The 26,524-nt window shown below is 42.6% G+C and overlaps 1 protein-coding gene across 2 annotated transcripts in view; it reads right to left on the reverse strand.

Annotated features, from left to right (window-relative positions):
- Window positions 1-938: 938 nt before the first annotated feature.
- The window catches only part of LOC130920779 (NACHT, LRR and PYD domains-containing protein 12-like), a 35,096-nt gene continuing 9,510 nt past the window's right edge, over window positions 939-26,524 (reverse strand). Inside the window, exons 3-8 of one of the 2 annotated variants that reach the window (XM_057844238.1) lie at window positions 11,448-13,269; window positions 10,091-10,264; window positions 7,145-7,318; window positions 6,633-6,806; window positions 5,331-5,504; window positions 939-5,257 (exon numbers count right to left, since the gene is read on the reverse strand). In XM_057844238.1, coding sequence (XP_057700221.1) covers window positions 5,248-5,257; window positions 5,331-5,504; window positions 6,633-6,806; window positions 7,145-7,318; window positions 10,091-10,264; window positions 11,448-13,269 — 2,528 coding nt within the window. In that variant the 3' untranslated portion in view covers window positions 939-5,247. Of the gene's footprint in view, window positions 5,258-5,330; window positions 5,505-6,632; window positions 6,807-7,144; window positions 10,016-10,090; window positions 10,265-11,447; window positions 13,270-26,524 lie in introns of those variants that run through there. The other variant, XM_057844246.1, reaches the window with a different exon arrangement.

The raw sequence follows: 26,524 nt of genomic DNA on the forward strand, positions 1-26,524 counted from the left end.
TCCTTCAATTTTTGACCAAATCACACAATTTGGGCATCAAAAATTCCGTGACGGTGAGGGGCATAAAAGTTGTATACAGCATTTGTAAAAAATTTACGGTTTCCCAGAAACTTGCCAAAAACTTTCCCATTCATTTCTAATGAGAACATTTCCCTTTCACTTACAATGGGATTTCCAATTGAATTTTTGACATTGCATTGATGCCATTGACGGCCATGCATGTCGAATCTATTGATGCCAATGTACTTGGATTCAATTGACTTTATGGATGTCGGTGCCATTGACGTCCATGGACGTCCAAAATGTTTCCCATTCATTTTCAATGGGAAATGTTTTTTTTCCCACAATCAACAGAAAATGACCAGATATCAATAGGACGTGTCCCCCAAACTTCTCCAATTTCATTGACGCTTATGAAGGGTGCCACCATTGACGGCCATGGACGTCCAAATTTCCCATTCATTTTCTAATGGCATTTCAGCATGTTTTATATTTTATTGATGCTAATGTACTTGGATTCCATTGACGCTTATGTAAGTTGATACCACTGACGTCCATGGACGTCCAAAATTTTTTCCATTTATTTTCAATGGGAATTCCCCCCCCCCCCCCAAATCAACAGAAAATGACTAGATATCAAAAGGACGTGTACCCCAAATGTCCCCGATTGCATTGCCACTTATGGAGGGTGATGCCATTGACGTTCATGGACGTCCAAACTTCCCATTCATTTCCAATGGCATTTCTTCATGTTTGTTCATTCTATTGATGTCAATGTACTTGGATTCCATTAACGCTTATGTAAGTTGATACCATTGACGTCCATGGACGTCCAAAATTTTTCCCGTTCATTTTCAATGGGAATCCCCCCCCCCCCCCCCAAAAAAAAAAAATCAACAGAAAATGACTAGATATCAAAAGGACGTGTACCCCAAATGTTCCCGATTGCATTGCCGCTTATGGAGGGTGATGCCATTGACGTCAATGGACGTCCAAACTTCCCATTCATTTCCAATGGCATTTCTTCATGTTTGTTCATTCTATTGATGTCAATGTACTTGGATTCCATTAACGCTTATGTAAGTTGATACCATTGACGTCCATGGACGTCCAAAATTTTTCCCGTTCATTTTCAATGGGAATTTTTTTTCCCCCCAAATCAACAGAAAATGACTAAATATCAATAGGACGTGTCTCCCAAATGTCCCCGATTGCATTGCCGCTTATGGAGGGTGATGCGATTGACGTCCATGGACGTCCAAACTTCCCATTCATTTCCAATGGCATTTCTTCATGATTGTTCATTCTATTGATGCCAATGTACTTGTATTCCATTGACGCTTAAGTAAGTTGATACAATTGACGTCCATGGACGTCCAAAATTTTTCCCATTCATTTTCAATGGGAATTTTTTTTTTTCCCTAAATCAACAGGAAATGACCAGATATCAATAGGACGTGTACCCCAAATGTCCCCGATTGCATTGACGCCTATGAAGGGTGCTGCCATTGACGTCCATGGACGTCCAAACTTCCCATTCATTTCCAATGGCATTTCTTCATGATTGTTCATTCTATTGATGCCAATGTACTTGTATTCCATTGACGCTTAAGTAAGTTGATACAATTGACGTCCATGGACGTCCAAAATTTTTCCAATTCATTTTCAATGGGAAATTTTTTTTTTCCCTAAATCAACAGGAAATGACCAGATATCAATAGGACGTGTACCCCAAATGTCCCCGATTGCATTGACGCCTATGAAGGGTGCTGCCATTGACGGCCATGGACGTCCAAATTTCCCATTCATTTCTAATGGCATTTAATTTGTTTAATGCCATTGATTGGCATGTTTGTCCATTCTAGTGATAGCCTTGTTTCTTTCTTTATTATTATTCAATAATTGTTGACGTTTTTTTCGGCGCGCCGCGCAGCCCGAACCATACCACCGATCAGCACCGTTCAAGTATCGGCACGACCGGAATTTTGGCGCGACGATGGGAATTTTTCAAACGGCCCCGAAAAATTTTCCGTTCGCCCGTAAATGGCAATTTTCCGGAAAAAAAAAAAGTTTCAAAATGTATCTAGTCCGACAATTTTTGACCAAATCACAAAATTTGGGCATCAAAAATTCCGGGACGTTGAGGGGCATAAAAGTTGTATACAGAATTTGGAAAAAATTTACGGTTCCCTGGAAATTTGCAAAAAATATTCCTATTCATTGTTAATGAAAAATACGGCGCGCTGCACAGCCCGAACCGTTTGACCGATCGGCACCATTCAAGTATCGGCAGGACCGGAATTTTCGCGGGACGCAGGGAAGTTTTTCAAACAGTCCCGAAAAATTTTCCATTTGCCCGTAAACGGCAATTTTCCGGAGAAAAAAAAAAGTTTCAAAATGTATCTAGTGTTACAATTTTTGACCAAATCACATAATTTGGGTATCAAAAATTCCGGGACGGTGAGGGGCATAAAAGTTGTATACAGAATTTGGCAAACATTTACGGTTGCCCGGAAATTTGCTAAAAACTATCCCATTCATTTCTAATGGGAAAATTTCCCATTCACTTTCAATGGGATTTCCATTGGAATTTACATCATTGATGCCATTGACGGACACGCATGTCGAATCTATTGATGCCAATGTACTTGGATTCAAATGACTATATGGATGTCGATGCCATTGACGGCCATGGACGTCCAAAATGATTCCCATTCATTTTCAATGGGGAAAAAACAAAATTTCCCCAAATCAACAGAAAATGACCAGAAAATGACCACATATCAATAGGACATGTCTCCCAAACGTCCGCAACTCCATTGACGCTTATAGGGGGTGCTTCCATTGACGTCCATGGACGTCCAACTTTTTTCCCATTCATTTTCAATGGCAAAACAAAAAATGTCCCCAAATCAGTAGGAAATCACCAGATATCAATAGGACCTATACCCCAAACGTCGCCGATAGCATTGACGCTTATGGAGGGTGATGCCATTGACGTCCATGGACGTCCAAAATTTTTCCCATTCATTTTCAATGGGAATTTTTTTTTTCTTCCCCAAATCAACAAAATGTGACCAGATATCAATAGGACGTGTCCCCCAAACTTCCCCAATTCCATTGAAGCTTATGGAGGGCGCCGCCATTGACGGCCATGGACGTCCAAATTTCCCATTCATTTCTAATGGCATTTAACCATGTTTTTTAATTCTATTGATGCCAATGTACTTGGATTCCATTGACGCCTATGTAAGTTGATACCATTGACGTCCATGGACGTCCAAAATTTTTCCCATTCATTTTCAAAGGGAATTTTTTTTAAATTTTCAAATCAACAAAATATGACCAGATATCAATAGGACGTGTCCCCCAAACATCCCCAATTCCATTGACGCTTATGAAGGGCGCCGCCATTGACGGCCATGGACGTCCAAATTTCCCATTCATTTCTAATGGCATTTTATCATGTTTTTTCATTCTATTGATGCCAATGTACTTGAATTCCATTGACGCCTATGTAAGTTGATACCATTGACGTCAATGGACGTCCAGATTTTTTCCCATTCATTTTCAATGGGAATTTTTTTTTTTTTCCCCAAATCAACAAAAAACGACCACATCTCAATAGGACGTGTCCCCCAAACTTCCCCAATTCCATTGACGCTTATTAAGGGCGCCGCCATTGACGGCCATGGACGTCCAAATTTCCCATTCATTTCTAATGGCATTTAATTATGTTTTTTCATTCTATTGATGCCAATTTACTTGGATTCCCTTGACGCCTATGTAAGTTGATACCATTGACTTCCATGGACGTCCAAAATTTTTCCCATTCATTTTCAATGGGAATTTTTTTTTTTTCCCAAATCAACAAAAAATGACCAGATATCAATAGGAGGTGTCCCCCAAACTTCCCCAATTCCATTGACGCTTATGAAGGGTGCCGCCATTGACGGCCATGGACGTCCAATTCTCCCAATCATCTCTAATGGCGTTTACTTTGTTTAATGCCAATGACTGGCTTTATTGTCCATTCTATTGCTACACCTGAGTGGGGCGAAGATCTGTATCTCCACTGAGGAAAGACCCAGGTGTAATTTCTCCCGAAATTGCAGTTTCTAGTTTACATTGATTTTAACTGATCTGTCAAGCACCACAGAATATTGTGTTTGATGGCTACACAAACCCCAAAAAAGAACAATTGGATTGCAATCTTGAATCATGAAAATCATTTTTCCTACTCTTTACCATTCTTTAGTTATGAGCAGTTGAAAAACAGCAAGTATTTTTTTGATACACTTTTGAACGCGAACCTAAGTGTTCTATAAAACATCTTTGGGAGTGAATGAATTTATTATTTTTGAGATCTGTTGTTGCATTTTCTTCTTTTTTTTTCTCGTTTTTTTTTTTGTTATTTGCATATATGTTTTAATTAATTAATAACAATAAAAAAGAAACCAACAGGTTGCTACCAATTTTTTCCACTCCAATAATGTCTCTGTGATCGCATTTGCTGCCATTGACGAACAAATATTTTGAAAAATTATGTTTTCTTTTCCTATCCATCCTGTTGGGACATTAGAGGAGACCCAACCCTTTGCACTGAAAGGGCTCATCTGGCGACGTCAATGAGGCGGGTAGTGATGCATATTTTTTTTTTCCGGGACATTGAAATTTGGAGAGGAAAAAAAAGTACTTTTAACAGTAGTTTCACCACACCAAACATTTCACTTGAATAGATGTGTGAAGAAAATATGCTACTCTTGCTACTTTGGCATACACCAGTCGTTTGTTACTTTTCCAAAGTTGGGTAGGGAAGCCGAAAATTGTACCCAAGAATGAGCATTACTTCCAAATAATATGACTCAAGTTAAAGAAAAAGGGGTCATCCATTAAATGCACTCAAGTAAAACATATTTGGTTAAAAGAACTCATATACTGCTTATCATTTCTTCCAGTACAAATAAATGGATGAATACAACTGCCAGCAGTTTGGTGGGAACGTCGTAGACCTTCCCCTTGAACTCCACCTCCATGTGGCTGCAAAGAACCCGACGACGACCTCCCCGAATTCTGTGAGCGAGGCCGCTTTGCCCGTAGCGCCGACACCCGGTCCTCTTGCGATCGTCGGAGAGTACATGAGACCGAACTAAATCTGAAGGAGACCTAATGGACTCGACGTCTTCTAAAAATGAACATTTGGAATGACTCGCCCTTCTTGACGCCAAGGACCAAACGTTCTTAATCTCATTTAAACCTGAAGAAAGACACAAACAATAGGTATTGAACATGAATTTACACTCTGATAAGCAACATTGTTTAGATCTTACCAGACAGTCTTCAGGCTATAGCTGGGATCCTCCTTGATCTCCAATAAGACCCTCTTTCCTTCTTTCTCCATTCGATTTGCCCCGAGATTCAACTCTTGAAGATGGGAGGGGTTTAACTTGAGAGCCTTGGCCAATGAAATGCCTCCTTTATCTGCGATCTCGCACAGTGACAGGCTGCAACAAATGAGATGATTCCCTTTAGTCAAGAAGGGAACCTGCTTAAAGTGATGAAGGTTCTGCTGAAAGTAGGGGTGCACAATATCCATTTTTTGAAACCGATAACTTCCTGCTCCTCAAGGCCGATACCGATAATATATGTACATTTTTTCAATGTATATTCACCTGAGTTTTTGAACAAATGTAGGTAAAAAATACTAATGATTGATTCAATATAGATTTGCCTTTACTGAACCAGAATTTTCATGATGACATGAACATTATCATAATGAACAAAACAAGAACAGTTTTGACTCCAAATAAACTGTCCATATTAATTTTTCAAAAAATTATATATATTATATATTATGTAAAATTATAATAAATATATAATTATAAATATTATTTGAGTCATTCACAATCAGTCAATATCATTGACGATGTGTTCCCCTGAACAATGAACACCGATGCTAAACAAACATAAACCCAACAGGTATTGTGCTTTGTCAGCAGATAAAACATTTGGTGCAACAGGAGAGGAGACTTCTGTCATCTTGGTCCATGGAACAACTTAATTAATCTGGCAATTACATATCAATAACCAAAAGACTTCTCGAGAACGTGTAGAAATAACACTGTAAGTTGCAAACATTTGCTAATTGCCATAGTAAGGTTTATAACTCAGTAAAGGAAAAACACTGCCTCTAGAACAGTAATAAAACTTTGCTTACTGGCAAAACAGGACTGGAAACGCACAGATCCCAATTCGACACTGTGCCAAAAATATTATTAATAGCATCCGATAACATATATTATTATCGGATTTATTGGGATGATGTCATAATTCCTATTATCGGACCGATAAGTATCGTGCGCCTCTAGCTGAAAGTAACATTGTGTCTGCCTTTTCCTTGACTGATACAGGGTTGATGCGGGTCATTAAAAAGCATGAAGTCATTAAATGGATTATGTGAAAATTGGGGCTTTAAAAAGGATTAAACGAAATGTTTCAAAGCCTTTCAAATTATGTAAACTTGACAGGATTTTTTTTAACATAATTGATTATAGTTATGCATATCGCAGCAGTGATTCTTTCGATTACTCGACCAGATCCACGAAAGATGACGAACTGAAGGAGCTCCTTACTTAAGGATTTTTAAGATGCAGTGTGGGCTGGCCAGTCCTTTCGAGAGGATCTCAATCCCCTCGTCTGACGGATTGTTCCAGCTCAGGTCCAGCTCTTGAAGATGGGAGGAGGTTACCTTCAGTGCCTCAGCCAACGAAATGCAACCTCGCTGAGTGATGCTGCACTTTGTCAGGCTACAACAAATGAGATAATTGCCTGAAGTCAAGAAGGGAACCTGCTTAAAGTGATGAAGGTTCTGCTGAAAGTAACATTGTGTCTGCCTTTTCCTTGACTAATACAGGGTTGATGCAGGTCATTAAAAAGGATCTAAACTCATTAACTGTTTCTTTGTGAAAATCCAGACCTTAAAAAGCATTAAACTACATGTTTGAGGGATTTAAAATTATGTAAACTTGATGAGATTTTTTTTTTTAATTACATAATTTATTAGAGTTGCTGCTAACAGCAGCCGTGATTCTTTTGATTAGTTGACCGGATTCATGGAAGATTACGAACTGAAGGACCTCCTTACTTGAGGACTTTTAAGATGCAGTTTGGAGATGCCAGTCCTTTCGAGAGGATCTCAACCCCTTCATCCGACAGAGTGTTCCAGCTCAGGTCAAGCTCTTGAAGATGGGAGGGGGTTACCTTCAGTGCCTCAGCCAATGAAACACATCCTTCACTGGTGATCCCGCACTTGGAAAGACTGCAACAAATGAGATAATTGCCTGAAGTCGAGAAGGGAACCTGCTTAAAATGATGACGGTTCTGCTGGAAGTAACATCATTGTGCTGTCCTCATAACACGTGACATGTGTTGCTCGACAGCCAGCGAACCAAAAAATGAAACTCTTCAGAGACAAGGCGTACTTTTCTTGGGTTTATGGAGGTCTCAAATTGTTTGTTGGTAACTAAAATACAAATGAATACATTCAAAATGTAATACATTAATATCTTCCTGCGGGTGAGTAGCTTAGCACAAACACAACAGAATGTCTCAGTGAAATCAATGGATTGTGAGAAAGTTCGCCTAAAACAAAAAATACATTTTTCTTTCAAACTTAATATACAAACTAACTAAAAACTTACAAAGACTAAGATTAGCCCAGGCTTAGCTGGCAGAGCAAGTTCTTCGAAGTTACTTTTAAGCCTCACAGGCGCTGACAAACGTGCTTGAAAAGAGGAAAATAGGTTGGCGTCAAAGATCGCTCCTTGCGACAGAAGCTCTGCCCCTCGGCATAAATGCACGTTCGCTGGTAAAGGAGAGGCCGCACTCCCAACGCTTTTCAGATGAAACCTTTGGACAGCAATATTCATATTTTAACTAACTTTTACAATTTTAACTAATTAATTCTTTATCATTTTAACACAAAGGCATGACAATCGTGTCTGCCTTTTCCTTGACTAATACAGGGTTTATTCGGGTGATTTAAAAGCACTAAAAGTCATGAAATGGATTTTGTGAAAATTCAGGGCTTCAAAAGCATTCAACTAAATTTTCGAGGAATGAAAAATTATGTAAACTTGATGGAAATGTTTTTTTTTTTTTTTTATGAAAATGAGATAATTGCCTGAAGTCGGAAAAGGAACCTGGTTAAATTGATGAAGGTTCTACTCAAGGTAAAATTGTGTCTGTCGTCGGGCCAAAATATACCGGCCGCGTTGACTGCGCACGACGCAGTATGTCAAAAATGGGCAAAATATACCGGCTGCACACAGCTGCGGTCCGGCAACCCTGTCCCATCGTGAGCTCTCGGGTAATCGCGCACGAAAATATGGCATTAAAAACAACGACAAACACACGGAGTCTGTAGTCATCAGAGAGGCAGAGAGAGAAGTGGACTTGATTTGACTGAACAATTTGTTCCCAATTTTTTTTTGAGTTTGTGACACTATTTCTGTTATAAATTTCATAATTTGCATAATAACTCACCGTCCATCCTCATAGCATCTGCTGTGGTGTTCCATGTGTAATATTATGATTGAATGTTTTCCCAGTGAAGGGGAAAAGATATCGTCTTCGCACACACCATATAATTGTTTGCATTAGTCTAACACATATATAGTCTAACACATACATATGGTACAGGTTCTCGTAGGCACCGTCTAACTGTTTGCATTAGTCTAACACACGTAATATAATAAATCAGGAAATAGTATCATTTTCATATTTACGGTAGGGCTACACTACTAATATAAAATAAATAGCACACCATAGTTTAATGAGAAGAAATAGAAGAGATACACAATGCCGTCTTATCACAAGATTGACGCACCAACTCTTGCAATCAGCTCTCCCAGCAAACTCCAAGGACAAAGCGCTTTGTCCTAAAACAAGTACAACCAGCCCGGACAGCAAAGTTGATAGCGGGCGTCCCAATCCGCGCACGAACCTAAGCCGCCTAAAACCGGCCACCAAGGGGAAGACCCAAAAGCAACGCCCTGACCCACCTTCGGACACGCCTTCGAGATGACCCGCGTCAGCAAAGACTTTAAAAAGACTGGACACTGAGATAAGACAGATTTTTTCTGCTCGGAAACATGTAGCCTTGTTTTGGATCCAGAATTGTCCCTCCGTCGTTTGTTTTTGCCTTGTTTTTAACATTGTCGACGAATAAATTGTCAACCTGTTTTCGGTGAGTGTTCTTCAAGCTTTTGAAACATGGAGTCAGTACAAAGGGTTAAAATAAGAGGACGCGCGAGGTTCGGCCTTCCCGGCGGGCGCACACGGGGCAGCTTCAGCCGAGCGGCACTTGTTTTGGCTGGTGCTGTCCCCGGATGCGTCTGGGCCGCCGGGGGGGCGAATTTCAACACCAGGCACCCTGAATTGCACGCAACGGGAATGTTTGTTTGTTTTGGTCATGTGATGCGGGAGTGAGGGAGAGAAACACAGCCTTCCGAGAGAGGTTGTGGAAGTTTTTTTTGTTATCGCCGTGTGTTAATAAAAAACAAAGTTGTCAGCACGTCGTGGCTTTGATATCTTTGCCAGAAAAACACACAAAGTAAGACTCTATGCAGCTTCCTTTTGAATGCTGTCCTTATAAAATGATCTGCTGCATCATAAATCACATTGTGACTTTCCACCTCCATGATGAAGCGTTCTTTGTCCGTGTTCTCAGGTGTTTTGACCTTGTATAAGCAACTGGGCTGTTGATTCCATGCCTTGCTCCGCCCATTTTGTCGGATGTGTCTCCGGCAAAAACAGAAAATAGCCTAAACCATCCGGCAGGTTTCGGCACGCCGGAGATGGTTCGCAGACATCCGGAGCACTGACGAGTCCTCTATACTTTGAACAATAGAATAAAATGGAAACAGATTGGCTCCGGCGCTATATCTTGCCTGATCCGGACCGAAGACGCGTCCGGTATATTTTGGCCCTTATCGTTGGCGAGTTGCAGCAGTGTCTGATTTGATAAGTCAAACGTATCCAAGGAAGATTACAAACTGGAGGTAGATTTCTAAGTGGAAAAGTTCCTTACTTGAGGACTTCTAAGTTGCAGTGTGGGCTGGCCAGTCCTTTTGAGAGGATCTCGACTCCCTCGTCCATGAGCCCGTAATTGTTGCTCAGGTCCAGATGCCTCAGGTTGGATGGAGAACTGAGAACGGAAGCCAGCAGGTGACAGCTGCCTTTGTCCAGGTTACAATCCCCTAGACTGGGGAACACAGGAAGGAGGAAGTCGTGATAGTGAGCCAAACCTAACTTCTGCTGACTTTAGTATGGTGCTTTAAAAAATAATAATAGATTGTATTTCAAGATACAAAACAAGACAATAAAAAATAAAGAGCAAATGACAAAATCCAAAGACATTATGCATTTTGTTTTCCCGAGTTAATATCACCGACATTACTTGTGCTGGATGGACACAGTGTTTGTTTTGGATGTCGTCAAGAAGGATGTTTATCTCGTACAACCATGATGTGTGAATCGTAGTCTTTTTTTTTTTTTCAGGATTATAGATTAGATTTAACCCACAATTTGACCCATTTGAGATTTTTCAAGATTTTGGATTTCCTACTGTTTCAGCATGAACTTTAGGTAAACCTGTTACACTGACCCAGCTTTTTGTTTGCAATTTCTTACCGTCTTTACTTATTTCAATGACTAAGTTGGAGCATTACACACATTGAAATTAGGGTTTGGCAACAATTAAATTTCTTCATATCGAGTAAAAGCATGAAATCTTTGCAATGAATCACACTGTCATCATCACTTCAAAAGTAGCAATAGACGTGGTTATATAGTTATCTTTCCACTCGTCCAAACAGCCATGAGTCAACTTCGCCATCAGTGCCAACCATTTCTGGTTTCTTAACTTACTCACTCCCAGACATTTTTCAGAAACCATCGCTTTTTCTTCATTTACAATGGTTTTGGCTGATCTGTCAAGCACTACAGAATATTGTGTTTCATGGCTACTAGAACTTAAAAAAGAACAAATCAATTCCAATCTTTCATCAGTAAAATACGTTTTTCTACACTTTTCCATTCTTCAGTTATGAGCAGTTAAAAATCCTCAATTATTGTTTCTATACGTTTTGGGAGTAAACTTAGGTGTTCCAAAAATTTATGAACACATCTTTGGAAGTGAATGAGGGGATTTTGTTTTGTTTTCCGATTTGTTGTCGCGTTTTCTTATAAGCATTTGTTTCTTAATTTTTTTTTTTTTTTTTTTTTGTGATTTGCATTCGTTTTATTTTTTTTTAAATTCACTTGTTTTGTGATTTTTGATCGTTTCATAATTTTTAATTGTTTTGTTTGTGTTTTGTGCACTTGTTCTTGGATTTGCCATTGTGCTTTGGGAATTTTCAGAGTCCACTTTCATTTAGAGAACTTACTATGAATTTTGAGAAGCCTTGACCACCACCAGAAGCTTCTTGAGTCCCAAAGGCGATTTGGAGTACTTGTCAAGTTCAAAGAACTTCATGGTTCTGTCGTCTGTAAGTAAGAAGAAGGCCAGGGCCGACCACATGTCATTCGACATTTTAGGCCAGTACACTCCAGAACTTAGTTTCTGCTGGATCTGCTTCAGCAAGGAGTTGTCTTTCAGCTCGTTTAGGCAGTAGAACAAGTTGACGTTCTTTTCTGGAGTGTTTTGTTTGATCCTTTTCTGTATCAACTTGACTGTCTTTGACTTGCTTTGCTCCCAGTCATGAGGAACCTTCAGCAGTGCCCCCACTATTTCCTGGTTGCACTGCAATGAAAGGCCAACGAGGAAGCGGAGGAACATATCCAGGTTTCCTTCACTTTCCGAGGCTTTCTGGAGAGCTGACTTGTGGACCTCAGTGATTGTCTTCCGCTTAACAGGCATGAACAATTTTTTCCATCTTGATGTATCCAGTACGTTCTTGTTGTCGTGGAAGAAACACATCTTTGCGTACAGTGCGGCCAGATACTCCTGGATGGTCAGGTGGATAAACTGAAACATCTTTTGTTTCTTGCTTTTAAGCGGATGGACCTCCTTAAAGACCTCTGTGAATAAACCGCAGTGTTTTGCTGCTTGGCTGTAATCAAAGCAGCTGTCCTCCAGGTCTTTCTCGTAGAAGATCTGACGCTGATTCATGGTGTGGTCAAAGGCCAGCTTGGCGAGCGCTTTCACGTCAGGGATGTACTCCGCTGTATTTCTCTCCATGGAGTTTTCCAGGTGGTGACCAATAAACGCTGAGTACATGTCAGTCAGCGTTGTGGGAAGCTCTACCTCCTTACCTTTGTCCAAATGAACCTGAAGAACTCTGGCGGTGAGCCAGCAGAAGATGGGAATATGGCACATGATGAAGATGGTGCGAGATTTCCGAATGTGCTCAGTGACGCGCTCCTCATTTGGGAACCTTTTCCTGAAGTACTCCATTTTCCGGGAATCGCTGAATCCTCCCACCTCTGTTCGGCTGTCTATGAGGTCGGAGGGTATATCGCGGGCTGCCGCGGGCCGCGTGGTGATCCAAACCCTGGCGCACGGAAGCAGGTTCCCTTTGATGAGATACGCCAGAAGTACCTCCAGCGGGTAGCTTTCCCTCACGTCCATGTCCACTTTCCTCACTTTCTTCAAGTCGATTTTGAAGTTGCACTCGTCCAGTCCGTCGAGGATAAACAAGATCTTGATCCCGCTGCTTTCAAAGTCCCGCTTCCCAGAAGTTTGCAGGCCGACAAATATATTGTTCAGTCGCTCGTTCATGTGCCTGTCTCCGCAGACAAAAGTTTGGATCAGCTCGGCCAATGTAAAGCTCTCACCTTTCTCCATGTTTAACTCGCGGAAGGTGAAAGGAAATATGAAGTCCACGTCCTGGTTAGTACTACCGCTAGCCCAGTCTGACACAAACTTTTGAATCAGGAAGGTTTTTCCTATTCCCGCAAAGCCGACGGTGAGCATCGTGCGCATCGGTCGCCGGTTCCCGTCAGGGCTTTTGAAGATGTCGCACGGCAGGATAGACTGCTTGGCCGCGGCGTCACACGTCTCCATCTGGAGGACCTCATGCCGCCCGTCTGGGCTGACGTCTGCTCCGTAGGTGACGTCTAGCTGCGTGTAGACGTCCTCCAAGGGCTGCTGCTGCCAGCGCTCGGTGTTGCCCTCGGAAGCAAAGCTGTATAAACGCCGCAGGTTGTCTTGGAGCTCCCTCTTATATCTGGCAATCTGATCGTCATCGTGGACGGATAAGTCGGCGCCTGCAAGAAAGCAGCAGTGACAGCAGTTTAGGACAAAACAGTTCCATTCCATGCCTAAATATTTATTGATAGATTATGACATTACATTATTATATTTGACTTTTATGTGATACTTATGTGTAAATTTAAAAATAGTTTGAAAATGGCTATTCGTTAACGATAGAATATATATTTTGTTTCATTTTTCAGATCGACCCTCTGCCAGAGCTCCAAGTAGTGACGGGATATGTCGTTCACATGAGGAAACGAATCCATTCCGGTTCGTTCAGTCAAAAGACTCGTTCAAACAAATTGTTCGCCGAATCGTTCGCCCCCCTCATCTCCCCTTCCACACCCGCCAAATTGAATAATTTGGTGAGTGAACGGGAAGTGACGTTGACAAACGGATCACCAAAGACCGCTTAGCAATATAACTGAACGGCAAATGACATTACTTGGTTCCTCCCTATCTTGCACGCAGGCTCCTCATTGGCCACTCGTCGTAGATTAAGAAGTGAGTGACAGACTTCTGACAGAAAACGATATAGTCTTTGTTGATAACTGGCACGCGTTTTGGGGCAAGTCCGGGCTCATGCGCCGAGACGGCATTCATCCGACTTGGGACGGTGCTGCTCTCTTAACTCGAAATTTGGCCGCCAAACTAAGTCTCCCAAAGTGACACTTCAGAGTGGGGGCCCGGGCGCAGTGTTGTAGTGTAAAACACAACTCTGTTAGTAGTGACCACTTGCCTCTTTCCGAGCTGTCACAAATCCAAAATTCAGGACAGAAGATAGAGACTGTGTCCGTGCCTCGTATAGTGAACAGGGGAAAACAGAGTACTATAGGAACGAGACCAAAGAATTTAATACATATAGCCCCTGATAGCAGTGAAAATAAAATAGCTCTTAATAAATATATAAAATGCGGATTATTAAACATCAGGTCAATCTCGCCCAAATCTCTGTTAGTTAATGACTTAATTGGGGATTATAATATTCATATTTTGGCCCTGACTGAAACTTGGCTTCAGTAGGATGACTTTGTTAGACTTAATGAATCCACACCCCCAAGTCACGTGAATTTTCACACAGCTAGAAGCACGGGCCGTGGAGGGGGGGTGGCAGTAATATCACACTCTTGTTTAGGTATGAGCCCAAAAAGTAAAGCTAATTACATTTATAACTCCTTTGAAAGTCTAGCACTATCAATTATAGACGCTAACTGGAAGAACCAAAAACCAGTTCTTTTCATAGTGGTTTACCGTCCCCCTGGTCCCTACTCACAGTTTTTGTTAGATTTCTCTGACTTTTTATCTAGTATTTTTCTAAGCTGGGATAGAATTATAATTGTAGGGGATTTTAATATACATGTTGACGATAAGGCTTGGTAAGGCCTTTAATGACCTACTAGTTGGGACTGGCTTCATTCAAAATGTAAATAAACCAACTCATAGTCACAAGCACACCCTGGACTTGATTTTAACCTACGGTACGGAGATTAGTGATCTTAGTGTCCATCCCCACAACCCCGTACTGTCTGATCATTTTCTAATTACTTTTCAGTTTGTGCTTCAAGATAATCCGCCACTAGTGACTAGAACTCAGATGAAAAGGACATTAGGTGATCGCTCTGTTTCAGAGTATAAACAGATAATTCAGCCTATATTTGCCTCCATGTCATCTAATTATGAAGGAATAATGTCCGGCCTTGCTGTTAATGACGAGTTTGTTGATCGTGTTATGTTTACGCTTCGTACTACCCTCGATGTCGTCGCTCCCTCCAAATTAAAGTTTGTCAACCCGAGACGAGCCTCTCCCTGGCATAATGCTGAAACACGCTCTCTTAAACAATTGACACGTAAATTAGAAAGACTTTGGCGCCGTTCCAACACAGAGCACACCCTCTCTGCCCGGAAACACAGCTTAGTGACATATAAGCAGGTCTTGCGTACGGCTAAAACCAGATATTACTCATCCTTAATAGATGAAAACAAAAATAATCCTAGGTTTCTGTTCAGCACTGTAGCAAGGCTGACAAACAGTCACAGCTCAATAGAACCTTATATCCCAACCACCCTTAGCTGTGATGACTTCCTAAAATTTTTTAACAATAAAATCGCAACTATTAGAAATAAAATAAATGAATCACTTCCAGTTATTAGGTCTGATAAAGTGCAGACAAAGAATTCGGAATCTCCTATAAACCCCTCTAAAATACTAAATAACTTTACCACTGTAGACCAAATTGATGTAATTTCAATTATAATGTCCTCCAAACCATCAATGTGCCTCCTCGACCCAATCCCAACCAAACTTTTTAAAGAGACCCTGCCTCTAACTATTGACACTAACTGCCTCTAACTATCTTAAATATAATAAATACCTCATTACTAACTGGCTACGTGCCGCAGTCCTTTAAATATGCAGTTATTAAACCGCTCTTGAAAAAACCTACTCTTGATCCTGATATTTTGGCCAATTGTAGACCTATTTCTAACTTACCATTTCTCTCCAAAGTCCTTGAAAGAGTGGTAATCAAACAGCTCTGTCAGTACCTACAGGACAATAGTTTATTTGAACAGTTCCAGTCTGGCTTTCGAGCTCATCATAGCACTGAAACCGCATTAGTAAGTAACTAATGACTTGTTACTTGCCGCTGACGTTGGATTAGTCTCGATCCTGGTTCTGTTGGACCTGAGCGCAGCCTTTGACACAATCGACCATAATATCTTATTGCAGAGATTAGAATGTGACAAAGGCATTAGAGGAGCAGCCCTCTGCTGGTTTAAATCATATTTATCTAATAGGTACCAGTTTGTCAATGTAAACCAGCAATCATCTTCGTACTCTAGAGTTAGTTATGGTGTGCCGCAAGGATCTGTCCTCGGGCCCATCTTGTTTACGCTGTATATGCTTCCTCTTGGTAATATCATCAGAAAACATAGCATTAACTTTCATTGTTACGCTGACGACACACAACTGTATTTATCAATTAAACCTGAGCAGGTCAGGCAAGTAGAAAAACTAAGCGCCTGCGTCCAAGATATAAATACCTGGATGAGCACTAACTATCTTCTACTTAACCCTGAAAAGACAAAAGTCCTTATAATAGGCCCGAAAAGTGTTAGAGACTCTTTAGCTGCCCAGATAGTCACTCTGGACAATGTAACTGTAGCCTCCAGCACCACAGTTAAAAACCTAGGAGTTTTATTTGACCCTGACTTGTCGTTTAAAGCACACATTAAACAAACCTGTAGAACGGCTTTCTTTCACCTGCGGAACATCGCCAAAATTAGAAATATTTTATCTAAAAGCGATGCGGAAAAATTAATTCACGCGTTCGTTACATCGAGATTGGATTACTGTAACTCCCTACTTGCAGCTTGTCCTAAAAGCGCTCTAAAAGGTCTTCAGCTAGTCCAAAACGCAGCAGCAAGACTTTTAACAGGAACCAATAGAAGAGAGCACATCACCCCTGTGCTCCAGGCACTTCACTGGCTTCCAGTCGAGTTTAGAATTAAATTTAAAATACTCCTTCTTACATTTAAGACCATTAATGGGTTGGGGCCACCTTATCTCACCGATGCTCTGGTTCCATACCGCCCCAACAGAACACTCCGATCTCAGAATGCAGGTCTACTGGTAGTTCCCAGGGTTTATAAAAGTACTGTCGGAGCTAGAGCCTTTAGCCACCAAGCCCCTGTTTTATGGAATCAGCTTCCAGCTAGTATTAAAGAAGCCGAGACAGTCTGCACATTTAAGATAAGATTAAAAACGTTCTTATTCGACAAAGCTTATGGTTAGGCTAGTTGAAGTCGGAGTAGACTCACTGTTTAGTCTAAGCTGCACAAGAAGCTATAATGCTGGGGGCAGTACAGCCGCTGAGTTCTATCTCCTTTTCTTACTCTACCTACCACTTGTCTTACTTTATTTCTATTTTCCAATGTTAATATCTAGTTGTCTAGTCTCTTCATCACTAGTCACCCGGTGTCCCCTTTCCCCCCTCCCCTCTGGGGAGGGGCTATTTTTCAGCTGCAGCCTCCTGACTGTCCGGACCCCTGGCTGGATAGACGTCCTCGCTGCTACCCCCGTCTCATCTGACTAGAGGGACTTCTTCTTGCTCCTTTACTCCACTGTATTTTTATGGACTATAATTTCGCTTGCTAATTTCCACTAGCCGTTCTGGGGTTCCTGTCTATCCGTCCTGGGAGTGGATCTCTCCTGACTGTGGTACTCCCCAAGGTTTCTCATTTTTCTCCCAATTGACTATGGAGTTTTTGGAGTTTTTCCTTGCGGCATGGAGGGTCTTAAGGATAGGAGATACCCAGGACTTGAACTGCATCTATTCATCTTTGTTGCTTCATTTCTAATTGTGTATCATATTGCCTCTGTAAAGCCCTTTGAGACGTCTGTTGTGATTGAGGGCTATACAAATAAAATATAATTGAATTGAATAGACTATAGACCCTATTCACCTACGTCACAAAATGACGTGTCGCTGTATATGGCCGCCATATTGTCTGTCATTTTTTAACCCTATTCTCAATGGTTTCCATTAGTCGTGCAATTTATAGAGCAATTCATGGAAGCCCCGGTGTTATCTGACGCTGTAAACTCATTGGATGCGTTGCATAAAAGGCGTTATGTGGAAAAGCTTCAGTTTGTCCATTCGCCAGATCCATATTTGATGCTTAAATCGATGTTTTTCGACCCGCTGTCTTCGCCGTCTTTGCCTGACATCTGCTAGCTACCCTGATATTTACAACTATCTTGTCCACACAAAATCAGCCTATTCTCACGAAAGTTTGAAAAACTTTAAGAGCTTGGAGGCTTATAAATACTTCGTTGCTGGTTGGGTGAAACAGGTCCTCGTCCACGATAATTCGGCAGGAATCTATCTTGTGCTTGGAAAGGTGAGTTACGAAATTTTCAATTCAAAATCTTTTGTTCTTGCTAACATCCACTGTCAAGTCTAATGTATTTCATGTCATTTGTCAATGGAGCTAGGGCTTTTAATGTTTATATGGTTTAGCGATAGCACTCTCACTACATACATATATAATATATAATAAATATGAAGTGCAATAGCACTACTCCAGATTGTCCCTAGTTGAATTTATTTTTTGGCTTTTGACCTCAATAGTGAAATTGTACATTAATTGTATGACAACTGTCTTATTATCCCCTTATAATTATATATTTTCAGGTAGTTCATTCACAACGTCTGAGTGTATGTTGTCGGCGATTAGCCTAGCAATGATCTAAATATATATTAAATGCATCTTACCAGATATAAAATGACTACTACATAATCTGTGGTAATCGTTTGGAGCCCAGTTTCCTCATCGAATTGCAGAAGCCCATCTCGCTCTCCTCTCCGGGTCTCTCGGAATCCGGTAGAACTTCAAGTCTCTCCGTCTATCTTCTCTGTTATTGCAACCGACCGCCGCACACGCCTTCACCATTTTGATTATTAATGTTAACGAGCAGAAAAATGCGCCATAATAGGAGGAATTTACGTAGCGGTAATGCATCAACAGTGACGAGTTGACGGACAATATGGCGCGAGGGCGTGGTTGTGATGTCATGTGAGTAGGGTCTATATCATTCTGTTTTCGCCGCCTCGTCTGACTCCCCACCCCGCTGCAATAGCGAGGGAGAGCTTCCCTGTCGTCTGTCATATTTCTATGGGCCTTTTTTGGGGAATGGGGGTGGGGGCGCACAGACGTTCTCCTGCGTGATCTCAATAACATATACAATTACAATTGCCGCTACAAGCCTGCCTGACACGCTTGCCGTCACGCAAATAAGAGAAATCGAAAGTTTAATTTCTAATAAGTTATTCGAAATTAAACTTTCGAATTCTGTTTTTATTTGCGTAATTCGCCGTTTTCAAGTCAAAAAGAGTGACCTACGTGAATTGTGTATATCCGAGGAGAAACTTTTTTTTTAGCTGGGAGAGCAACTTCGTCGAAGTTTTAAGTCTCAAAGCCGCTGAGTGAAAAAAAGCTTGAAGTGGAAAATAGGATCACGTCAAAGTTCGCTAATTGCGACAGATGATCTTGCCCTAAACACAGTTATGGTGTTCAATGGTGTTATACTTATATAGCGCTTTTCCACCTTTCAAGGCTCTCAAAGCGCTTTACACTACATTGCCATACCCCGTTAGTCACGTTGCGTATTTAAACCGTCCTTATCTGATATAACTACATTTGTCTTTTCTTTTTTTTTTAGTACGTTCTGCCTGTATACATCTAAACAAAACAAGTTGAGAGCACACGGTAGTACTTTGGGTGTCAAATTCGTCTCATATAGGACATTTCGCCGATGTAGCACATTTTGCCAGAGGTACTAAATAGTCATTTTCCTGTGCACAGATGAGGTGAATATTGCTACTAGAGGTGGGAATCTTTGGGCACCTAACGATTCGATTACGATTCAGAGGCTACGATTCAATTTTAAATCAATTATTGATGACCCCCCACCCCCCGCTGTTAGATGCTTTTAATGTTTTGTACATTAGTTACAAAAACTGTAAAAAAAAAAAATAATAATAATAATAATGCCTCGCAGGCTTAAATAAATGACTATTTCAGTATCAAGTTAACAGTTAAAAACGATAAATAATATACTCAAATCCCCTTTCTGTATCAGCAGCTTTAAACTGTTGTGAATCATCCGTTAAAGTCATAAAAACTACTGTCATGTGCTGAAAAAAATCAGTGTACTGTTACACTGATCAATGGCATTTTTTTTCCCAAGAACTAAGGATTTATTTTTAATTCTGAATCATTTCTCATGTTTCTCATGTGTGGCTCAAATTAGTTTAGTTTAGTTTAGTTTAGTTTAGTTTAGTTTAGTTTAGTTTAGTTTAGTTTAGTTTAGTTTAGTTTAGTTTAGTTTAGTTTAGTTTAGTTTAGTTTAGTTTAGTTTATTCACACATCGTATCATGGTACACACATGAACATGGTCATATATACAAGCAATTCATCTGACAAGATGTGTGAAAGGGACACTCCGAATAAGCTATTTAAAGCTTTTAGTAGGGGCCCAGTCAAACAACACACACATACATGCAATTAACTATGGGAAATTTCAAAATTCTGATTACATCGGATTTGACATGTGATACCTTAGGAATGTTATTCAAAGACAGCATATTAAACATACATAGCAAGGAGATGAGTTTTCAGTTTTTTCTTAAAAATAGAGATGGAGTGTGACATTTTAAGTGTTTCGTCCAGTTCATTCCAGATCTGTGGTCCTCTGCATACAATGCCAAAGCTTGTAGACTTTAGACTTCTGGTTTTTCCTGTGATGTGATTTTTTCTTCTAGTAGTATATGTGTGCTGAGGAGTACTGATTGGGATGAGATCACTTAATTTATGGTTTAGTTTATGGATGACCTGATACATTATGCAAGCATTTTGAAAGTAGTTGTGTTCTTTTAGCCTCAGAAGGTGGTGGTGGTGAAATATTAATTTAGTAGGAGCATTGAACCCAGACCATGTTATGGCACGTATGACTTTTTTCTGTAGGATTTCAAGCTTTTTTAGATAGGTTGGAAATGTGTTGCACCATATGATATTACAATATTGTAAATGTGGCTCAAATAAAGATTTATACAGGGTGAGAAGTGCAGATAGTGGGATATAATGTCGCAGTTTAAAAAACAGCGCAGCATATTTCGACAGTTTATTTGTGAGCTCAATATGTTTTTTAAAATTAAGGTACTCATCAATATTTTGTAGAGCAGACTCTTTCAATGGTTTCTCCATTTATGTTTAAGCAGATTTGTGTGATGGGCTGTTTTTTATTGGAGTGAAACACAATGTAATTTGTTTTATTGATATTTAGAGAGAGTTTATTACATTTGAACCATGTGTCTATTTTCTTTAGTTCACTATTTATGATTTGCTCAAGTGCAGAGGGATGTTTATGGGAAAAAAATACATTTGTATCATCAGCAAATAGTACTTTATAAAAAACAGATGAGGAATTAACAAAGTCATTAATGTAAAGGATGAAGAGGAGTGGCCCTGGGGGGGACTCCATGATTGAGGAGTTTGTATGATGATTCGGAATTGTTAATCTTGACATACTGATGTCTTCCAGATAGATAGCTACTGAACCACTCTAGTGCTAGGCCTCTAATCCCATAATGTTGTAGTTTTTTAATTAATATATCGGTCTCAATAGTGTCAAATGCTTTGGATAGGTCCAGAAAAACGCCGACTCCGTAGTCACCTTTGTCAATTGTATCGTGGATTTTTTCTGTTAGATCAAGTACTGCCATATATGTGCTATTTTTCTTTCTGAATCCATACTGCAATGGTACAATGATGTCTAGCTTGTCTAGAAAGTTACTGAGTTTGTTGTAGACTACTCTTTCCAATACCTTGGAAAGGGTAGGCAGAATAGATATTGGTCAGTAATTGCTCAGATCATTTTTATCTACAGATTTAAAAATTGGTGTGATTCGTGCAATTTTTGCTATTTGAGGCACTTGTTTGGTTTTGTGTTTGGTTTCTCCTTGTGTGACTTGCCCCTATGATTACCCATTGCTCTCACCTGTGTGTGTTTTCCCAGTGTATCCTGCAATATGCATCCACCTGTGTTACCCAGCTGTTCCTCGTCTCGTTACCCCTTGTCTGCGTATATAATGACCCAGTTTCTTGTCACTCCTTGTTGCGTCATTGTCTATGTCTGTCTTTACCAAAGTCAAGACCCGTCCAAGCCCTCGCGTACCTGTCCATCCGTTTAAGTAAGTTTTGTTGATCCATAGTCCTTTTGTTTGTACTTTGTGATTTTTGTTAGTTATTATTAAAACGTTTTTTGAGTTCACTGCCTTGCTGCCTTTTTTTGTTTCCCTGCATTTGGGTCCACACCACCTGCCTGCCCGCTCATTCCTGACATAATGACGCAACCAATTGTGGACCCAGCGGGAAAGATCCGGCACCGGCGTGCACGCCGACGTTCATCCGCCCGTTCCCCTGATTATGTTCTGCCTCACCATGTTTTTTTAGATTCCGATTTTTCTGATTTTGAAGAATATCACAGTTCATATGATTTTCTTTCTGACACCGACTCCTACCCAGATTTTGATGCCATGCCCTATTCTTCACCCTCTGTTTTTTTCACGCCTCGGTCATACCACGTCCCCTTCCCAGCCTTTTTCCCTGGACCCTAACTTGGGTTCCCGTTTGGCTATCTACACTGGACCTCCGCGTGGTGGCCAGCGGGGGCACCCAGGTAAGGGCCGTGGTTCCTACTACCCTCCTTCACCATGTAATGTGCCACCCAGTCTGCCACAGAAAATCGTCCGGAAGCCTCAGCGTGCTCGTCCACGCCGACGGCATGGACCCGCGCCGGCTCCCCGCAGTCAAGTTCCTCCCGCGCCGGCTCCACGCAGTCAAGTTCCTCCCGCGCCGGCTCCACGCAGTCAAGTTCCTCCCGCGCCGGCTCCACGCAGTCAAGTTCCTCCCGCGCCGGCTCCACGCAGTCAAGTTCCTCGCGCGCCGGCTCCACGCAGTCAAGTTCCTCGCGCGCCGGCTCCCCGCAGTCAAGTGCCTCCCGCGCCGGCTCCCCGCAGTCAAGTGCCTCCCGCGCCGGCTCCCCGCAGTCAAGTTCCTCCCGCGCCGGCTCCCCGCAGTCAAGTTCCTCCCGCGCCGGCTCCCCGCAGTCAAGTTCCTCCCGCGCCGGCTCCCCGCAGTCAAGTTCCTCCCGCGCCGGCTCCCCGCAGTCAAGTTCCTCCAACGCCGGCTCCCCGCAGTCAAGTTCCTCCAACGCCGGCTCCCCGCAGTCAAGTTCCTCCAGCGCCGGCTCCCCACGGTCTTGTGCTCCCGCCAGCAGACTCCTGCGACTCCGCTGCTGTTCCGCCAGCAGTCTCCTGCGACTCCGCTGCTGTCACGCCAGTAGACTCCTGCGACTCCGCAGCTGTTCCGCCAGCAGACTCCTGCGACTCCGCTGCTGTCCCGCCAGCAGACTCCTGCGACTCCGCTGCTGTCCCGCCAGCAGACTCCTGCGACTCCGCTGCTGTCCCGCCAGCAGACTCCTGCGACTCCGCTGCTGTCCCGCCAGCAGACTCCTGCGACTCCGCTGCTGTCCCGCCAGCAGACTCCTGCGACTCCGCTGCTGTCCCGCCAGCAGACTCCTGCGACTCCGCTGCTGTCCCGCCAGCAGACTCCTGCGACTCCGCTGCTGTCCCGCCAGCAGACTCCTGCGACTCCGCTGCTGTCCCGCCAGCAGACGACGACGACTCCGCTGCTGTCCCGCCAGCAGACGACGACGACACAGACGCTGTCACGCCAGCAGACGACCCAGACGCTGTCACGCCAGCAGACGAACCAAAAGCTGTTCCGCCAGCGGACTACTCCGACTCTGTTCCTGGTCCACACGACTACTCCGACTCTGTTCCTGGTCCGCACGACGACTCCGACTCTGTTCCTGGTCCGCACGACGACTCCGACTCTGTTCCTGGTCCGCACGACGACTCCGACTCTGTTCCTGGTTCGCACGACGACTCAGACTCTGTTCCTGACCCTCGCCCCGACGATGCTGCTCCCCGTTTCCTGCCACAACGTGGCGGTATGGACGACCGAGCACTACCTCGTCTGGGACGCCCGCCTGATCTGCCCGTGCGGTCACCCAACGTCTGGCGCCCCGGTCGCCCTCCCGATCGACCCGTGCGATCGGCCCACGTCTGGCGTCCTGAACGTCCGCCTCACTGGCCGTGACGGGCTGGTGTTGCTCCCTCCTCCGAGCAACCTTCTGACTTTTTGTTTCCTCGGGACGTCTGGGATCCGTCCCTTGAGGGGGGGGTACTGTTAGGTTTTGTGTTTGGTTTCTCCTTGTGTGACTTGTCCCTGTGATTACCCATTGCTCTCACCTGTGTGTGTTTTCCCAGTGTATCCTGCAATATGCATCCACCTGTGTTACCCAGCTGTTCCTCGTCTCGTTACCCCTTGTCTGCGTATATAATGACCCAGTTTCTTGTCACTCCTTGTTGCGTCATTGTCTATGTCTGTCTTTACCAAAGTCAAGACCCGTCCAAGCCCTCGCGTACCTGTCCATCCGTTTAAGTAAGTTTTGTTGATCCATAGTCCTTTTGTTCGTACTTTGTGATTTTTGTTAGTTATTATTAAAACGTTTTTTGAGTTCACTGCCTTGCTGCCTTTTTTTGTTTCCCTGCATTTGGGTCCACACCACCTGCCTGCCCGCTCATTCCTGACAGCACTACTCCAGAGAGTAGTGATAAGTTGATACAGTGGGTAAGAGGTGCAGTGATAATGTTGGAAATGTGTTTCAGAATTATGTTAGAAATTCCATCTGCTGCAGCTGAATTTGAATTCTTCATGGTCATGATTATTTTATAGACTTCATCATAGGTAGTTGGATTAAGGAAGAAGGAGCCCAGGTAATTACCTGATAAATAATCTTCAAAGGAGGCATCTTGAGGCTGACTGATTTTACTAGATATATTACTACCAATAGAGGCAAAGTAATCATTGAATTTGTCAGTAAGACTATTATTTGTGGTGGCTGTAATTATATTATTATCATGGGCAGGGAATACAGGAGTTTTTTGTTTTTTTGCTTAGGACCTTGTGTAGTACTCTCCAACATTTCTTACAGTCACCCTGTGATGCGTTTATCAATTCTGCATAATGGTTACTCTTTCTTTTCCTGATAATGTGTGTAAGTTTATTTCTATAATTAATATATTCATTTTTATTATTATAATTAGGTGTGTTTATATATCTTTTGTATAATTTATTTTTGTGCTTAATCGATTTTAGTATACCCTTGGTAATCCATGGATTTTGATTGAATGTGCTGCATTTGATGGTTTTTTCAGGAATTGTCCTTTCAATCGAGTCACTTATTTCTTTAGTAAGCGTCTCTGTGACGGCCTCTGGCCGTTTAACAGTTAACTTCTGAGATTCTTCCAGTCAGCTGATCGTCGCCTCCACCAGCTGGCTGCATCCCCTCCCCCTGTGACGACAGCTGATCGATGCAGGACGGACCGAGGACGTCACCGCCGCTGATTGGCCAGGGAAAATGTCATATTTGTGTGTGTCTCAGTTCTTTTTCTTTCCTTTATGCAGCACCTGATTGAGCCAGATTGGCGGGGTAATGCGACACACCTGTGCTTGATTAGGAAAGCTCAGTATTTAAGGAAGCTTGTCACCATCTGCAAGTGTCGGACTATTGCTTGCTATTTGCCTTGCTTACCGCCTGTGTGTTCATCGTCATCCTTCGAGTTTCCCGACGTTCTACGGTCGTATTCTGGTTTGGTCATCTTTACTTTAGTGCTCTTTTGGGCTTTGTAGTCAGATTCTTGTACTGTGTTATATTCATGCATTCTAGCGTGCTCTCTTAGTTGTACTTTGTTAAACTCGCATTTTTCGCGTGCTCCCTTTGTTGTATTTTATTATATCCGCGTTTATTGGCGTGCTCCCTTTGTTGTATTTTATTATATCCGCGTTTATTGGCGTGCTCTCTCAGTTCTACTCGCATTTTGGCGTGCTCCCTTTTGTTGTACTTATTAAATACAAACATTAGCTCTACCTGATCTCCTTGTCTGTTTTTGGGATCCACATCAACGGCTTGCCGTTCATAACAGAATAGTCCGACCACATGGATCCCACGGACTCGGAGGGTCTTTGCCGTGCTCTCGTTGGTCACTACCATATGATCAGTAAACACGAGCAATCGATACGCAAATTAGTGGATGTGATCGGCTCGCTCACCACAAGAGTTGCGAATATGGCTTCGCCTGTAAAGCCCGGTGGTATAATTGACGCTGCTGCGGCGCCCGATCTACCCGCCCCGCCCCCGATGAGCCCGCCGGCTTCTTTTCGGGAGCCGATGTTGCCACACCCTCATCGTTATGAGGGAGAGCCAGGTGCTTGCCGACAGTTTTTGCATCAGTGCTCCCTAATTTTTGACCAGCAGCCTTGTACGTTTGCGAGTGACAGATCCCGTGTAGCTTATGTAATGAGTCTCCTCGCCGGTAAAGCGGCTACATGGGCCATGGCGGTAAGCAACACAAGGCCCGCGATCCGTAATTCTTTTGAAACTTTTGAGACTGAGTTTGTAAGAGTTTTTGATCATCCAGTTAGAGGCAAGGAGGCAGCCAGCCGCCTGTTGGATTTTTTTCAGGGCGATCTAACTGTTGCAGACTACTCTATTCAGTTTCGCATTTTGGCTGCTGAGTGCGGTTTTGGGGAAGCGGCGCTGTGTGGGATTTTTCGGCGTGGGCTGTCTTCTGCGGT

The sequence above is a fragment of the Corythoichthys intestinalis genome, chromosome 1 (assembly GCF_030265065.1).
Source record: "Corythoichthys intestinalis isolate RoL2023-P3 chromosome 1, ASM3026506v1, whole genome shotgun sequence".
NCBI lineage: Eukaryota > Metazoa > Chordata > Actinopteri > Syngnathiformes > Syngnathidae > Corythoichthys > Corythoichthys intestinalis.